An 18,015-nucleotide genomic window follows, 5' to 3' on the forward strand; every position below is an offset into this window, starting at 1 on the left:
GGTAGAGTTAAGAAAATTATCGTTGAAACTTTAAAAGTTATTTTCACCAAGAAAATAGTCTAGCCTCAGAGATATCTAGAAAGTAAAAAACAAAGAAATTATCGTTATTTTCAGTTTTATGTCAAGGTATATATCATATCACTGAAAACTTAAAACTTGTAATCAACGACAAACAACGCAGTGAATGATAAAATTACTGGCTCTAATGGAGATGTGATGACTAAAAAAGTCAGGCTTGAAAATGCTACTAAAATGTTTTTTGACAAATGAGTATTATTAGTCTTTTTGAATCTAATTCATAGTTCTTTTTTTGCATCAAATTCACATAAATAGATACCAGACAGTCTGGACTTCTATACATATAAAAATTATTCACAAGAACAATTAGATTTTTTTTTTGGGCAAGAACAATTAGTTTCTAGAAACCCAAAAAGTATATATATATATATATTTTTTTTCCTAGACCGTTCATGTCCGTGTTTTTCTTTTGCTAAAGAGACCATTCATATCCGTTTACATGTGCAAAAATATAATAAAATCTAAAGTCTTCTCAACCAAGATCGGTCTGAAAGGCTCAGTGCCAAACTAAACCACCAGAAAATCTTCATCATATCCAAAATGAAAACTAGTGAACCGATCGCAAGAACTACATGAATGAAATTAACTACTATAACACAGCTTACAACACTCAAATGTGATAATAGTTGGATCCCCCGCAAATACTATCAAAAGTCAGTCTCAGGTTAAGAAAAATTATGGATCAAAGGTGATGATAGTTAGAAAAATGAATTCAAGTGTAGCATTATTTTCGAGGAGAACGAATTCTCTACTAGTTGAATGGTGTTGTGACATTTTTTAATTGGCAGACCTCAAAAGTATTTAGTACTCCACAAAAGCTCACTGTATCTCATTGCCTTGGTACTCGACTCATACAATAAGAAACATCTCTATTTGTTGTCCTTGGTTTTTCATGTTAATATTTCCTCCAGTTATGATGGGCTGCACCAAGATTTTTCTTCTTACTTTTTTTTTGAACACTTCTTACTTCTTATTTTAAGGTGAAGTAAAGCATATACTATAAAATTTTGGAAAAATTAAAATTCCAACCTAAGAAACTGGCGCGTAACTATTTTTTTTTTGCTAAAGCTAGCGCGTACAAACTCATTACACGTCCTTGAACAATAAAGAAAAAAAGTTTATGTAGAATTTATATTAGGAAAGAAAATAAAAGAAACATATATAAGAAGACAAATTTAGACGGTCAATATTCTTCTCGACGACACGCTTAAAAGTTTGAAGAAGTCTTCTTCGGTCGTATTTTTCCCATACGTAAATAAATTTAAAGTTTATTTCTGTATTTATAAATAAATCATTTTCGCAAAAACAATGAATTTTATTTTCTCACTAAAAAAACTCAACAAGACCTACAAATTAAAACAAAGGAACTTTATACGAAAGAAATGGTGAATACATTGCCATGACACGTCAGCTTAAATGACCAAACCCGATATATGGTTTTGCTAATTTCAAACCACGCTAACCTAATCTTGTTGAAATTAATGCCACCAATATTCAAAATAATAATACTAACCTTTTTGAAACATTAAATTAAATTTTCTACAACACACCTATATATCATCAGTCTTGCTGGCAAAAATCCATCATTAAATTTTGGTCGGTCAAAAGAAATCTAATAGATCGCCACATATCCCTTATGTTATAAAGCACATCATATCATAAACTCATTCACATTTGATATTGTTACACGTACACATGGCGCCAATGTCAGTGGACCGTCTCTGTTTCGTATTACCGGCGGAATCCGGCGAGTTAAAGCCCTCCGTAGAGTCTCCGGCCATGGTTGAGGAGACCAAGGAAGAGGAGAAGAAGAGTCGTGACTGTGGACGTCAAGTCGTGAGTTTGGTCGGAGATTTATTCCGGCGGTTACACAGCTCCAAGTTGGTGAAAAGCTTGAATCTTTGTATCAGCGAGAGAGATAAAGATTCCAACTTTCTGGAGATCAACGATAAACCCTTCACTGACATGGAAGGTGTTCAGCTCTCCGGCAAGATCGGCGCCGAGAACCCGAGAATCTTCGGATACTCCGAGCTCTACATCGGCTCTAATGGTTTCAGCGACGAGTTGATCCTCGGAAGCGGCGGGTTCGGCCGTGTTTACAAGGCGGTGCTACCTAGCGACGGAACCACCGTGGCTGTCAAATGCTTGGCGGAGAAAAAAGGAGAGCAGTTCGAGAAAACGTTCGCGGCGGAGCTTGTCGCCGTAGCTCAGCTCCGGCACCGGAATCTCGTGAAATTAAGAGGGTGGTGTTTAAACGACGGCGAATTGCTTTTGGTTTACGACTACATGCCTAACCGGAGCTTAGACCGGGTGCTTTTCCGTAGCCCGGAGATGAACTCTAAATTTAAACCGTTGGATTGGGACCGGAGGGGTAAAATCGTAAAAGGACTCGCCGCGGCTTTGTTCTACCTCCACGAGCAGTTAGAGACGCAGATCATTCACCGAGACGTGAAGACGAGCAACGTGATGCTGGACTCCGAGTTCAACGCTCGGCTCGGCGATTTCGGCTTGGCTCGGTGGCTAGAACACGCTGTTGAAGAGCCCGAGTTCGATACGAGTTACGACTCGGTTTCCTCCTTTAGAAACCACCAGTTCCGAGTCGCTGACTCGACGCGAATCGGCGGGACAATCGGGTACTTACCGCCGGAGAGCTTCAGGAAGAAAACCGTCGCCACCGCTAAAACAGACGTGTTCAGCTTCGGCGTCGTGTTGCTAGAAGTCGTCTCCGGGAGACGCGCCGTCGACCTCTCGTTCTCGGAGGATAAGATCGTTTTGCTCGACTGGGTTCGGAGGCTATCCGATGATCGGAAGCTACTCGCCGCCGGCGATTCTCGGCTTCCGAAAGGCTCTTACGTCGTCTCCGACATGAAGAGGATGATCCATCTCGCTCTTCTCTGCTCCTTGAACAACCCGCATCTTCGTCCCAGCATGAAATGGGTGATCGGAGCACTTTCCGGCGAATTCTCCGGCAACTTACCGGCGTTACCTTCCTTCAAAAGCCACCCTCTTTACATTCCTTTATCTTCTTTAAAATCATCCTCAACGTCGGGGACAACGACGACCACCGCGACGACAACGATTCCTACAACTTCAACGACAAGTTTAAACGCGTCTTCGGAGGCAACACCGTCGTCAAATTACGTTACTGCCCTCGAGGATTCTATTTACCAGACGGCAGAGACGGGAGAGAATCGGTATTTTACTAACAACAGCCGTCGGGTGATGTCATCAAAGTCTTTCGTGTTGGACACGCCAAGGGAGATCTCATACAACGACATTGTTTTAGCTACTGACAACTTCTCAGACGCGCGTCGTGTAGCTGAGGTTGATTTCGGTACGGCTTATTACGGTTTACTAAACCGGGATCAGCAAATTGTGGTGAAACGTCTCGGTATGACGAAATGTCCCGCGCTAGTTACACGGTTCTCCACCGAGCTGCTCAACCTAGGCCGGCTACGTCACCGTCACCTTGTCATGCTCCGCGGGTGGTGCACGGAACACGGCGAAATGCTTGTTGTGTATGATTATTCGGCGAACCGGAAGCTAAGCCATCTTCTTTTCCATAGCCAGGGGACCACGGTTTTGCGATGGAAAACCCGGTACAACGTGATTAAATCGCTTGCGTGCGCCGTACGTTACCTCCACGAGGAATGGGATGAGCAAGTTGTTCACCGGAACATAACTTCTTCTACAATCTTTCTCGACCGAGACATGAATCCGCGGCTATGCGGATTCGCGCTGGCCGAGTTTTTATCTAGGAATGATCAGGCACATCAAGCTGCCAAGAAGAAGGGCTCAGCGCAAGGGATTTTTGGTTATATGGCACCAGAATACATGGAGTCCGGAGAAGCAACGACAGCAGCTGATGTGTACAGCTTCGGCATGGTGATACTCGAGATGGTTACGGGCCAGCCCGCGGTGGACTATACGAGGAAGAAGGAAGACGCTCTTTTGGTGTTGAGAATCCGTGACTTAGTTGGTAACAAGAAAAAACCATTGGAGGAGATCGCAGATGTGCATCTAGATGATGAGTACGAGAGGGGAGAGATGGCGAGGGTATTGAGGTTAGGATTGGTTTGCACAAGAACCGACCCAAAGCTAAGACCTAGCATTAGCCAAGTGGTGTGTACATTGGATGGAAGTGAGAGGTTTTTTAAAGAGGAAGGAGGAAAGGAAGGTGACGTGAGCCGCAAGCAGATGTATGATTCGTCTATATTGATGGTTAGACAAATGCAGGCGCTAGGGATTCATTAAGTTATGTTTAGTGAAGTAAATCTTAGTAATATATATGTAATCAAAGTTGTAATGCATGTATTTTTCATGCCTTAATATATTTGTGTTTGTTATGTAAAGAAGATTCTAAGTTGTGTTAAATAGTCTTTTGGTGGAATTTCATCTTTGATTATAATTCGGATCGTTAACTTCGTTTGGAATATTGATAAGCTCATCCGCAACAAGATAGCCTACTCAACCACCTCGCCAATCCTTATCTACATGAACTTCTTCAACGATGGGTTGCAACTTGCAGTATCTCATAATCAAGGCTCTGTTTTTTTGGTTATGCAACTCTGTTTTTGAGCTATGTTTCAACGTACGTTATGATTTCTTAACATTTGCACCCAAAAAAAACATAGGTTATGATTTTGTTTGCACAGACGACAATATATTTGAGTCAGACGACACATGTTGGTAAAACGTCTTTAGTCCATTGGTTTGACCAAATGACTAATTACTGATTTTAGATTCAAAAGGTTTAGAGTTTGTGTTCTAGAAAATGCGATTTTTATAGATTTATAGAGACAAAATTACAAAAAAAAACTCCGGATGCAAATATATAACCCCAATATATAATATGTTCTGATAAATGCTAAATTGATCCCCGGAAGTATTAAATCATGAGATATAACCCCAATATATAATAAAAGTAAATTTTTAACGTTGAAATTTGATCTGACGCATTCACCCACCATCAAAGAAAAAAGGAAATTCTGTATGATAATGGACACTTGGGATGCAAGTTAAATTCATGTTTTCCTTTTTTCGTTTCTAGACGCTCTATATAATATGATTCACACTATTCTATCTCTCTATCTCTATTTCCATACTTGACTTCGAGAGTGAAACCCTAAGCTACACTTGTCTTTTTTTTTTTCCAAATTCAATCTCTTCCACAAATCAACAAAGGAAAGAAACAACACCATGATGAAAACGATGAAGAAAATTGCGACTGCAACACAGAAGGCTGGGGCTGAAGCGAGGCCTGTCCAGGCGAAGAAGCAATCGGCTCCACCAATGAGACTTTCTCAAAACCCTAAAGCCGTGATTAAGAAACAAGTGAAGAAGCCTTGCAAGCCTGTTTCAACAAAGCCTCTAGAGGTGACGAAGAAGAAGCAGCCGATTCCGGAAGTTTGTGGAAACCCTAAAGCTTTTCCAGCGGTGAAGAAGAACGATAAGGATACGTTGGAGCTGTTCGAAAAAGCCAAGAAATCAGCTGACGTGGCCAACACGAAGGGACTTCTTGCCGCCAAAGCAGAGACATCTATCTGTGTGGATACTCTCTCTTTGCTCATCACTATGCCAATCAGCGCAACAGCTCCTGAAACGAGGAGGATCACGGAGAGGCTTGGTCATCTCACAAGGCACAAAGATCGTAAAATCTGCAATTCTGCATCGGCTCTTTTACAACATTGGAGTCAGAGCATCAGAGATCAACAACACTAAGATGCCCTCTAAAAACTCAGTAGGCTTTGTAATTTTGACAACAATGTCGGTTGTTTTATTATTCTTGGTAAATTTACCACTTTATATTTCAATTGCTCTAAAGCTAACCGTAAAGAATTTGCTTTCACAACCAATGTTTGTGTTGTTATCTGTTTATGCGTATTAATTGAAATTGGATTTTTTTCAGTTGTAAATCAGTGCATGAGAAAGTTCTGATTTTTATCTGACTTAAAAGTCAAATGATAATTTTTGAGATGATTGAATGTATTTTTAGATTTGATTCCTCCATAAGTTGGGGGAGAATAAAACAGAGATGTGTATGAACATTAATAAATGTATGGAAAATAAACAGAACATAAGGGAACTTGACAAGACACTCTGGCTTGTACGAAGCAATGCCTTTGACAAGAAACTAGTCGACTTCAAGTCGTTGATTGTTATTATTCTTCGATAGATCACTCAGAAAGTAAAATGTTGTGAGTTGTAAATATATAAGGCATATTTTTTTGCAATCTCTCTGTGTGTTGTTCAAGTTGAAGTGTATTCTTTTATGCGAATACATGACGCAATTGAAGATTGAAATGTAAACTTGTTTTTAGTTGTAACTGAGAGACATAGACAATAAGTCAATGCTCGAGAAAGATTTCATTGTTTCTTGTCTTTTTCCAAATTTACACATTCTTCTATGGTCCAACAATTGGCAATTCTGCTTCTCTGTTCAGCCAGACATGAAAGCCATAGTGATACACATCAAGTTATCAACGCATAGCCAGATAAATAGCGATATCTATAACTACTGACTAACTGACAACGTTGGTTGTTAATCCTGACACAGAATAGTAAGGAATGTTTGAGTTGTGAATAAATTAGTAATTTCTCAGTCTCTCAACTGAACGTTTGTTTGTATGTTTGTTTCATGAGACTAGAGTTTGAATTGTGAAGACTGGTTTCAGTTATAATCGAAAGATAATACTTGAGAATATCAGTTCCAAATTGTGGAGCAGATTACTATGTTTAGTAAGTCCGATTATTATCATGTAAGATCGCTGAACTGATTCAAATCAGTGCTTAGTTGTAACATTTAGACTTATATATTATCTAGTCTGAGGTTATAGTCTTATAATCTTAGTCTTTGACTCTTACTTTCACTTGATCTATTTTCTTAAAAACAAAGCTAAAATAGGACGCCTTCTGTAAGAACTTAGCTCAAGTTATTTTAAAAACCATACAAACAGTATATAACAGACCTTTACAGAACATCATCAGCGGACCGAGAGGTTACAAAAACTAGTAAGACCTCTTTTTTACATCCCTAACAAAATCACCAACATACTATATATTTACATATTACTTTCTACACTATTCTTATTGCTAAAACTGTCACATCTTGAATCCAGAGACATACACAAGCTAACTGAATCTACTTTCTTGTGCTTATCCGGACCAACGATCTCAACATACCACTTTGGCTTGTATGAGGCAATAACATGACCTATTAACAATCCAAACAACAATCCAGGACCATACGCTATAACCACTGCTTTCCAGTTCAACACTCCTTCCTCTTCTTCTTCCTCCTTAGGCTGTTTTGTTGGTGGCTCAAAGCAACTTCCTTGTAGAGGAAGACCACACAAACCATCATTCCCTTCAAATGATGATTCAGCTTGCCCACTGATCTGTGGTCCTTGTGGTATTTCACCTTTAAGCTGGTTATGAGCCACACTTACGTACGCCAAGAACGATAGGCTCCCGAGTTCTCTAGGAATACTCCCTGATAACTGATTTCTTGAAAGGTCCAGTGACTCGAGCTCCGAAACATTTGCCAAAGACAGAGGAATATGACCCGTGAAGGCGTTGTTCGATAAGTTGAGCGCAATCAACGCCTTCAAAAGACCAATGGATTCAGGAATCTGTCCTTCAAGTTTGTTTCCGGAGAAATCAATGGTGCTGTAAGAAGTAAGAACATTCCCCTGCTCCATGAATAGACCTTTGTATTGCAAATCCAAAGTATCCACATAGCTATAATAAGCATTCTTGTAGTCTCCCATATAGATTCTCCCATCTTCATTCCTCTTGAGTGATGATGCTTTCCAGTTAACAAAGAAACTTGATGGTAAGCTTCCGGTGAAGCTGTTATCAGATAGTTCAAGTATACGCAGCTCGGGAAATGCAAGAGGACCTTGATTGGGAGGAGAGAGCTGGCCAAAGAATCTGTTTGAGCGGAGAGTGAAGACTTTCAAATTTGGTAAAGCTTTAAGCCAGAAAGGAAACTTGTCTTCGATACTATTGTTGTCAACACTCAGAAACTTCAGAAAGGAGCAGTTCAAAAGCGATCTTGGAAGCTTCCCTGTTAATCTATTGAAGCCAACGTCAAGTGTTTGTGTCAAAGAGCCGGTATAGAACTCATCAGGTATGCTTCCTTCCAAGTTGTTTTTCCTTAGATTCACTATCTTTAAGTTACTCAAACATTGAGGTATTGGACCGGTGAAGTTGTTGTAGGATAGATCAAGAACTCTGAGAGAGCTTCTTTCGCAAACTTGAAGTGGTATGTTCCCTGTGAAACTATTGTTCCATGCTGAGAGGTAGATGATATTAAGTGGTGGAGTAGGAAAGTCTCCTGTAATGGAGTTATATGCAATATCTAGTAACTGCACTGATGAGTTTAGTAAAACTTCTGAAGAACCTTCTAACCCGGTGAAAGAGTTGTTAACAAGATTCACTATGCTGAGACGAGGAAACTTCCAGAGCCACTCAGGCACTTTCCCTTTGATTCTATTGTTGGAGATGTCTATATGATGCAAGTTTTTGAGGGTTTTTAACATGTTTGGGAACTCAATAATGCCACATCCTGACAAAGCCAAACTCTCTAAACTCAATGGGATGTCGGAATCTGAAGTTAAAGGTAACAACCTATTTTTAGAAATATGAAGGATCAACAAAGCTTTGAGAGAGGAGAAGATGTTTAAGTCAATTGGATAGCTGATGTTTAGGGAAGAAAGCTCGAGGTACTCTAGGTTGATGAGATTGGAGATAGGCTTTAGGATATTTCCTTCAAATTGGTTTTCCCCAAGGGACAAGTACACTAGCCTAGATGAAGGAGAAGAAGAGTTGGGAACTTCTATATAACCATTGAGATGATTCTTTCTCAAACTAAGATGAGACAAGAAGGGCAAAGTGAGAAGTAAATCAGAAGGTATGGCTCCTGAGAATTGATTATCAGAAAGGTCTAAAACCGAGAGGTTGGTGAGAGTTCTCACAAGTGGGAAGCTACCAGTGAGCCCGTTGTGTGAAAGGTTTAGATGGGTAAGAGATATTAACTTACTAAATGAGGAAGGGACTTGACCAGTGAAGCTACTAGAGGCAAGAGATAGAACCTCTAATCTGTTGAGATTGCTGAACTCAGAAGGGAGTGAAGAGGATGTGAAGTTACTGTGAGAGAGATTAAGGTAACGAAGGTGACGCAACTCAAAGAGGCTACTGTTGTGTTTAAGAATCCCAGTGAAGCAACCACTTGGTAGCTGTAGCTTCGTGACCGCACCAGTGGCGTTATCGCACTGCACTCCGTTTAGATAGTCACTGCGGTCGCAACCGGGGGATTCAAACTCGTTCTTGAATTTCATTAGAGCTTGGATCTGGTCGGGACGACAAGTAAGAGCATGGATCATCGTCAAGAAGCTTGAAGTGAACAAGAGTAAAGAGAGAAAACGTAAACGCAAACACGATCGTGGCATCGTAATGGTGATTGAAAGAGTTTTGAGAAAATGATTTAAACCAAAAAGACATGTAAAAGGTAGGCTTCTTTTATATTGGTTCAACAGAACAGATAAATGAAAACAATTCGTACTAATAAATGTGTGGGGTCTAAATGCATGTGGTATGCCTAGGAGTCACAAGGTTGATGAAGTAAATCCCACGTGGACATCTCTATGACTCTTGTCTAGACATAAATAAGTTGAATGTTCACCTAACATTTAACATTTGACTTTTGACTTTTGACTTTGGAGTTAAAGAGCGTTGAATCACCAGTAGTACGTTCACACAAACTTAATTAGGTACCAGACAAATCAGCATACGCACATGGGATCAAATAATACGTTATTAATCTGATGATGACAACCAAAATATAAGTGGGCCTTCATCTTAGATTGGAGTTTCGTTTCGCAGGATGATGAAATATCACGTTTATGAGTTTGTTAAGTTACGTAAGGTTTGTTTAGAAAGTATACTGCTATGTTTTTTTTTTTTTGATGAAATATACTGCTATGTTCTTTTTTTTTTGCTAAATTTACTGCTATGTTCTTTTCAACTGTTGTCTTTACGAAAGAAATTTGGGAGATCAGAGATGGCTCATATCCTGTGCTTGTATATATCTGGAGAAAACCTTCACATAATGCTCTAAAAATACAATGTATCCTCCTCATGGATACATGCACATTGAAGTTTTTGGGTCTCAGGGATCCTAATAGACTCTCTAGGGATGACAAATTTTCTACAGTCTCAGAATATATTTACGGTACTTCCAAGGATGACAAGTTCTATGGAGATTCTCAAAAACTAGCATCACAAGTCACTTTCTTAACAATCTGCATTCAGCAGCCAAAACAGAGATCTCAATTAAAACCCCATTCTTATATCAGATATCAACATACTATATTTACGTACCAGTTTCTGGTTCTACATTATTCTGGTGAATATTATTAAGACTGTCGCATTTTGAATTCATAGACATAAACAATTTAAATGGATTTACTTGCGCTTATCCGCACCAACTAAAATACCACTTTAGCTTGTATGTAGCAATAACATGAGACATTACTAATCCAAACAACAATCCAGGACCATACCCTATAACCACAGCTTTCCAGTTTAGCACTCCTTCCTCTTCTTCTTCGTCTTCTTCCTTAGGTTGTTCTGTTGGTGGCGCAAAGCAGCTTTTTGGGAGAGGAAGACCACATAGACCTGCATTCCCTTCAAATGATGATTCAGCTTGCCCACTAAATTGCGGTCCTTGTGGTATTTCACCTTTCAGCTGGTTATGAGCCACACTCACATACGACAAAAACGAGAGCCTCCCGAGTTCCCTAGGAATAGTCCCAGAGAGTTGGTTTCTTGACAGGTCTAGCGACTCGAGCTCAGTAACATTAGCCAAAGACAAAGGAATGTGTCCAGTGAAGGCGTTGTTCGATAAGTTGAGCGCAATCAATGCCTTCAAGAGACCAATGGACTCTGGAATCTGTCCTTCAAGTTTGTTTCCGGAGAAATCAATAGTGCTGTAGGAGGTAAGGACCTTCCCTTGCTCCATGAATAGACCTTTATATTGCAAATCCATAGTATCTTCATATCCAAAGTAAGCATGCTTATAGTCTCCCATGTACATACGCCCATCCTCATCTGTCTTGAACAATGATGATTTCCAGTTAACAAAGTAACTTGGTGACAAGTTCCCTGTAAATCTGTTATCAGATAGTTCGAGTATACGCAGCTCGGGGAACGCGAGAGGAGCTTGATCAGGAGGAGAGAGCTGGCCAAAGAATCTGTTTGAGCGGAGAGTGAAGACTTGCAAGTTTGGTAGAGCTTTGAGCCAGAAAGGAAACGTGTCTTCGATTTTGTTGTTGTCAACACTTAGAAACCTCAAAAATGAGCAGTTTCTAAGCGATCTTGGGAGCTTCCCGGTTAGTCTATTGAAGCCAACGTCAAGGGTTTGTGTCAAAGCGCCGCTATAGAACTCGTCAGGTATACTTCCTTCCAAGTTGTTCTTCCTGAGATTCACTATCGGCAATTTACTCAAACACTGAGGTATTGGACCGGTGAATTTGTTGTAGGATAGATCAAACACAACAAGAGAGCTTCTGTTGCAAATCTGGAGAGGTATCTTCCCTGTGAAACTGTTATTCCATGCTGACAAGTAGATGATATTAGTTGGTGGAATAGGGAACTCTCCTGCCATGGAGTTGTATGCAATATCTAGTAACTGCACTGATGAATTAACGAAAACCTCTGAAGAACCTTCCAAACCGGTGAAAAAGTTGTTAACAAGATTCACTTGGAAAAGACGAGGAAGCTTCCATAGCCACTCAGGGACTTTCCCTTTGATTTTGTTGCTGGAAAGGTCTATATACTGCAAGTTTTGAAGGGTCTTTATGATGGTTGGGAACTCGGTAATGCCACATCCTCGCATGACCAAGCTTTCTAAGTGCAATGAGATATCTGAAGAATTTAGACTGGATGGTAATAAACTATTTCTAGAGACATAAAGCACCAACAAAGATTTGAGTGGAGAGAAGATGTTTAAGTCAATTGGGTAGGTTGTGTTTACGGAAGAGACGTCAAGATGGCTGAGGTTGATGAGCTTTGAGATAGGCTTAAGGATTTGCCCTTTAAATTGGTTTTGGCCAAGGGATAAAAACACTAGCCTAGATGAAGAAGGAGAGTTTGGAACTTTTATTGTTCCAGTGAAACTATTTTTTTTCAAATCAAGATGAGTCAAGAAGGGCATAGTGAATAGTATATCAGAAGGTATGGCTCCTGAGAATTTATTAAAAGAAAGGTCTAGAAACGAGAGCTTTGTTAGATTCCTCACAAGTGTGAAACTTCCAGTGAACTCGTTATGGGAAATGTTTAAATGGGTAAGATGGATTAGGTTACTAATAGAGGAAGGAACTTGACCAATGAAGCCATTAAAGGAAAGAGACAAAACCTCTAGTTTGTTGAGATTGCTGAACTCGGAAGGAAGCGAAGAAGAAGTGAAGTTGTTGTGAGAGAGATTGAGGTAACGAAGATGGTTAAATCCAAAGAGGCTACTATTTGGCTTGAGGATTCCAGTAAAGCAACCACTTGGGAGTTGTAGCTTCGTGACTGCACCAGTGGCGTTATCGCACCTGACTCCGTTGAGATACTCGCTGCGGTTGCAACCGTTGGACTCAAACTCGTTCTTGAATTGCATTAGAGCTTGGATCTGGTCAGGACGACAAACAAGAGCGTTCATCATTAAGACGTGTACAGCGAAGAGTAAGAATATAGAGACAAAGCACAAATGTAGACGCGATAGCGACATGGTGTTTGTGTTTTGAAAAAGTTGATGAAATGATAGATGTGCTGGAGATGATCTATAAGACTTGATATATATATGCATGTTCTTAAAGCCGCCAGCCATCGCATTGTATAGTATTAATCCTGAGCAATAATTACAAATGTATGGGTCTTAAAGCCACCAAAAAAGTCAACCAATCAGACAGTTCATGAAATTAGTTCAGGTTCTCTCTTTTATTTTGTGTAGACAACCTGCTAGAAATCATATTGTATGTCCAAGCTAACAGTTGACCTTTTCTTTCGGGCATCAAGAGTTGACCTTTTTTGAAAATTGGATTTTATCAGTTTGAATTATGCAAATGCACTTTCACACTTTAAAATAAGTATTTATGCAGTTTTGTATTTATTGAATACTCTGTACCCAAATAATATGTATAAGTATATGAAATGATATTATTAGAGAATGTATTTATCAATCTTTTTTTGCTTGTAAGAAAAATAATTTATAAAATGAAACACAAGTATTTATCTTGGAGAATTTTCTGGTATCATATTTAAAAATTTTGTTACGTGACATAAGTACATAACTAACTTGCATTATTTTGTCTGCAGATAGAGAAGACAGACAAGTGATGACGTGGCAAATTGAGGAGATGAAGGCTTACGAGATAAAACATTGGGCCTAATATACAATGGGCTGAAGACGTGTCAGTATTAGCCTTTGTTGAGCCCATGTTAATCTCAGGAGAAACTTTGGTAGTGAATACGACGACGTATCGAAAGTGAGTATGTTGTTGTTCTGTAAAACAAAGCCCTTGATTTCGCCATAGCAGTCATTTTATCTCGAGAAGGAGGACGACCCCGATCTGAGAAATTCGCCGGAGCTAGCTTTAGTCTTCGATCAATGGCAATGGCTGTATTCCGTCGCGAAGGGAGGCGTCTCCTCCCTTCAATCGCCGCTCGCCCAATTGCTCCCATCCGATCTCCTCTCTCTTCTGACCAGTGAGATCTCTCTTCCCTCCTTTCCTTCTTTATCCTCTCGTATAAGCCCCAACGTTTCGCTGTTCTTCAATTGATACTCTTTAGAATCCGATTATTGCTTCGTTTGATTTGACTCTTTGATGTTTGCTCGTTAGGGTGAGTTTTCCAATTTACGAGAAATAATTTGAATTATTCACTTTGTGCCAAATGAGATATGTGTGAGCAAAGCTCATATCTTTTGAATCTCGTGTTCCTGTCGTAATATGAATTCAGTTTCCCTTGTCGGAGAAAATGTTTTGATAATGATAATTCTGTATGTTTTCTAAACTTGTCAGTTACATTCTGCCTCCACCCGCAACAAAAAAAATGTTTGCTTTTTGGGGTTTGATTACCCATATTGATTCAAAGTGCTGGGTGGTGTTGTGTACTCATGGTAATGATGAGGAGGAGGAGGACTAACCTGCATTTGTTTTGTAGGGAGGAAGGACCTCTTGGAGTTCGTTCTATCTCTACTCAAGTTGGTAAGTTGTGTACTAGTTACGAGTGTGTTATGTTCTACTTCTAATATCCATGTATCGTTTTAATTATTGTGTACTCTCTGCAGTGCGTAACCGCATGAAGAGTGTGAAGAACATCCAAAAGATCACAAAGGCTATGAAGATGGTTGCTGCTTCTAAGCTAAGAGCTGTTCAAGGACGAGCTGAGAACTCCCGTGGACTTTGGCAGCCTTTTACTGCTCTTCTTGGAGATAATCCCAGTATGCTCCGAGTAGTTTATATTATTCAATTTATACTAGTGTTGATGATGACGAACAGTCTTATACTCTTGACTCTCCTCTTAGATATCCAACTCTTGCTATATGTATATTGTTCTTTTTGGATCTGTTTCTGATTCCTAGCGTTTACTTGATGGGAAAAAAACAGGCATTGATGTGAAGAAGAGTGTGGTGGTTACTCTCTCTTCTGACAAGGGTCTCTGTGGTGGAATTAACTCCACTGTTGTTAAAGTGAGCAGGGCTCTGTACAAGTTAAATGCTGGTATGTTTCGAAAGCACTATTCGATGGTTTAATGGTTTTGATTTCTGAATTATCATACCTGATTTAATTCTTGTTTCCTTGCAGGTCCTGAAAAGGACGTGAAGTTTGTTATTGTTGGGGAGAAAGCAAAGGCTATAATGTTCCGTGACTCAAAGAACGACATCTCCCTTACTGTTACAGAGCTGAACAAGAATCCACTCAATTATGCTCAGGTTGGTCATAGTTATTGATAGTTAGGAGCATTACTTGCTCTCCTCAGTTCCTTCAGCCTCGAGCTATGTCCTCTTTACTTTAATGTTTCTTATGTTTACATGATGCATCAGGTCTCAGTTTTAGCTGATGACATCCTGAAGAACGTTGAGTTCGATGCTTTGCGCATTGTTTACAACAAGTTCCATTCCGTTGTCGCATTTCTACCGACTGTGGCCACCGTTTTGTCACCTGAGGTAAGTCAAGAGTGACAAATGTCTCAGGACTACAATCAGTGCTTAGTTTCACATTCTGCTTTTACTATAAACTTATTATTTTCTTATTTGTGTTTCTACGTTGATAGATTATTGAGAAGGAGTCTGAAGTTGGAGGAAAACTCGGTGAGCTCGACTCATACGAGATTGAAGGTGGGGAAACAAAGGGAGAAATTCTGCAGAATCTGGCCGAGTTCCAGTTCTCTTGTGTAAGTAACCAATAACATATAAACTTGAGTTATGGTGTTTAAACATATAAGGATTAATATGGGTGGTTTCCATAAACTTTTGTTTTTAGGTAATGTTCAATGCGGTGCTGGAGAATGCATGTAGTGAGATGGGAGCTAGGATGTCTGCTATGGACAGCTCAAGCAGAAACGCAGGAGAAATGCTTGACCGTCTCACCCTCACTTACAACAGGACTCGTCAAGCTTCTATCACAACAGAGCTTATCGAGATTATCTCTGGAGCTTCTGCACTTGAAGCCGCTAAATAAGCACATCCATGTTTGCGTTAACTTGGCTTTTGATATATTATTCATCCACCGTGGAGGAGACACTGTGTTTTGAACTCTTTAAGGGCCACTGAATCAATTTCCTTTGCTGGCTTCTTGTTGAGGCCACCAGTCTTTGCTCAAAGATTTTTTTTCATAATAAATATCCCTGTAATTTCCAGCAGGATTATGAATAATTGCATCCACATTTTGTTCTGGATTCAGATACTCTTTCCCAAGAATCGTCAGTGTTGTTTTGTTCAAATAACTTATATAAATACTCTGGTTTCCTAATAGCTTTGTAACAAAACCAATTCTAAAGACAGACACGAAGGGCTACAAACCTCTCCAATCCAATGCATCTGTCGTCGTGCTAAACATATGAGAGTCTCAAGATCCCAAGAGTCTTCAGACAACATTGTAAACGCCACGACCAAACCGGCAAGACTTAAATGACATGCGGTGAAAATCTAACAATAAGATGCGGTAATCTTACTATGTTGTGTATCTGCTTCAAGCTTTTGTAGTTGGTCTTGCTGCTTGCACTGGTAACCATATCGAAGTCCTTGCAGTCTGGTACGATAACATCACGGTCTGGACCATCTGGTCAAAACTCAGTATGATTTGGAAAAATATGGATAGTACCTGTAGTAGTGCTCTCATTTTTAATTCCTCCTCACCAACCACCGTTCTCTTCTCGGCGTAGCATATTCCATATATGCAATTCCTCTATTACTTTTGAATTAGATAGTACCCGCAATATTAATTGGAAATGAACCGCATAGAATTGAAGCAAAGAATGAGAAAATTATATGAAAAAGCATAACATAAATTTAAAAAGAAACAAAGCCAACCAAAAAAAAAAGCAACAAATTGTTACAAAGAAATTTGACTCTCAGTATGATTTGGAAAAATATGGAGACGGCTCCGAGGAGAGAAAAGTGGTTCATCTTGATCTGCATTGAGCCAAGATTCGTCTTCTGCGATTCCTTTAAATTCAAATCTTCTAAAGCTGTTTCTCACGGGATCACAAAATAGAATATATGATTTTTTTTTAAAATAGGGAGCTAGATAAACAAGCTCACCAGCATGGGTGGAACCTCCTAAATGCAAATATTCTGAAGTAATCACATCACGGTGACGTAAACATGCAAGGAAGTTTTGGCTTGACCACTTGCGTCTCTCTGCATCCTCCAAAATCAACATTCTTCTAGGATTTTTGTCATCAACAAAAGCTAACCGTCCCACATAAGTTATCAGAAAAGGTCTATCTATATCTTCCGCTGGTAATGGTATCGTATCGAATTTTTCAGATTTGATATCGAAACTCATTATAACCTGGAGACGACTGTGAAAAATATAGGCTAGATAGTATATAACCCCCTTGATACATCGCCCAATAGTAATAATGGAAGAACGATGGTTTTGGTTAGTTTTGACCGTTCTCCATGATTCTTGAGCTGATCCCAATGTTAAGATTCGACACACATCAGTACTTCTGTTACAAGGAAGGCACATTACTTTGTGTTTACCTTGGGTTGGATCATATCCTAAGAAAACTGTTATATCATTCCAGCTCTTTCTTGGCTTGGGTAAGGTTACAAACTCTTTCTTGCTAGGGTCCCAAACTACGGGCTTTCCTGATTCCTGGAAACAGATCAAGCCGTGGACAGATTCGGTAGGATATAAATCATTAGTTTCTGGGAACTTCATATTATAACAACTAATAGGCTGAGAAGATGAGAAAGACTTGTTAGAACTCTGATGAAGAGTATGCATGTGCTTATGCTGCGGAATCGAGGAAACAAACAGACTGTCATATTTTCTGACGCAAAGTAGAATAGTTTGCCGTGGGGACCGAGTTTCGAACAAGTTGATGAAATATGGATCGGTGCTTATTGATGACCAAAGCTTTGACACGCAACGGAACCTCGCGACAGATTTCTCAGGTAGCCTCAAAAGTATCTCTGAGGTTAGATCGATAGGAAAGCATCCTTTGTAGTCGTTTCTCTTCTTCTTTTGATCTTGTTGCTCCATGTTTGGTACAAAACCCTAAGTTTAGGCTGCGTTGATCTATGTTTTTCTTATATAATTAAAATTAACATTAAAATAAAAATCAAAACTAAAACTAATCTATATGCGTTCCTATCTGCAATGCTGCTGTTGTTATCCTCTTAAGATTTCTTTTGATTTTAAATTTTAATGTAGAGAT

General features: G+C 39.5%; 6 protein-coding genes across 6 annotated transcripts; 3 read left to right on the top strand and 3 right to left on the bottom strand.

Moving 5' to 3' along the window:
* Positions 1 to 1,451: 1,451 nt before the first annotated feature.
* Positions 1,452 to 4,468, top strand: LOC106437772 (receptor like protein kinase S.2-like). Its single transcript, XM_048775005.1, has one exon. The coding sequence runs from the start codon at positions 1,774 to 1,776 to the stop codon at positions 4,330 to 4,332; it is 2,559 nt and encodes an 852-aa protein (XP_048630962.1). The 5' UTR covers positions 1,452 to 1,773; the 3' UTR covers positions 4,333 to 4,468.
* A 218-nt stretch (positions 4,469 to 4,686) lies between these two features.
* Positions 4,687 to 6,790, top strand: LOC106441784 (transcription elongation factor TFIIS-like). The gene has a single exon (XM_013883551.3). The coding sequence runs from the start codon at positions 5,278 to 5,280 to the stop codon at positions 5,797 to 5,799; it is 522 nt and encodes a 173-aa protein (XP_013739005.2). The 5' UTR covers positions 4,687 to 5,277; the 3' UTR covers positions 5,800 to 6,790.
* A 189-nt stretch (positions 6,791 to 6,979) lies between these two features.
* On the bottom strand, positions 6,980 to 10,091 carry LOC106437774 (receptor like protein 26-like). The gene has a single exon (XM_013878745.3). The coding sequence runs from the start codon at positions 9,528 to 9,530 to the stop codon at positions 7,140 to 7,142; it is 2,391 nt and encodes a 796-aa protein (XP_013734199.1). The 5' UTR covers positions 9,531 to 10,091; the 3' UTR covers positions 6,980 to 7,139.
* Positions 10,092 to 10,286: 195 nt separating this feature from the next.
* On the bottom strand, positions 10,287 to 13,441 carry LOC106443465 (receptor like protein 26). The gene has a single exon (XM_013885027.3). The coding sequence runs from the start codon at positions 12,950 to 12,952 to the stop codon at positions 10,556 to 10,558; it is 2,397 nt and encodes a 798-aa protein (XP_013740481.3). The 5' UTR covers positions 12,953 to 13,441; the 3' UTR covers positions 10,287 to 10,555.
* Positions 13,442 to 13,612: 171 nt separating this feature from the next.
* On the top strand, positions 13,613 to 16,097 carry LOC106437775 (ATP synthase subunit gamma, mitochondrial). The gene is made up of 8 exons (XM_013878746.3): positions 13,613 to 13,830; positions 14,287 to 14,330; positions 14,414 to 14,566; positions 14,733 to 14,846; positions 14,931 to 15,058; positions 15,170 to 15,292; positions 15,400 to 15,519; positions 15,609 to 16,097. The coding sequence occupies exons 1-8, from the start codon at positions 13,733 to 13,735 to the stop codon at positions 15,804 to 15,806; spliced, it is 978 nt and encodes a 325-aa protein (XP_013734200.1). The 5' UTR covers positions 13,613 to 13,732; the 3' UTR covers positions 15,807 to 16,097.
* LOC106443466 (putative F-box protein At1g47790) lies at positions 15,839 to 17,841 on the bottom strand. The gene has a single exon (XM_013885028.2). The coding sequence runs from the start codon at positions 17,838 to 17,840 to the stop codon at positions 16,680 to 16,682; it is 1,161 nt and encodes a 386-aa protein (XP_013740482.1). The 5' UTR covers position 17,841; the 3' UTR covers positions 15,839 to 16,679.
* Positions 17,842 to 18,015: the final 174 nt, after the last annotated feature.

The sequence above is a fragment of the Brassica napus genome, chromosome A3, assembly GCF_020379485.1.
Source record: "Brassica napus cultivar Da-Ae chromosome A3, Da-Ae, whole genome shotgun sequence".
NCBI classification, from domain to species: Eukaryota; Viridiplantae; Streptophyta; class Magnoliopsida; order Brassicales; family Brassicaceae; genus Brassica; species Brassica napus.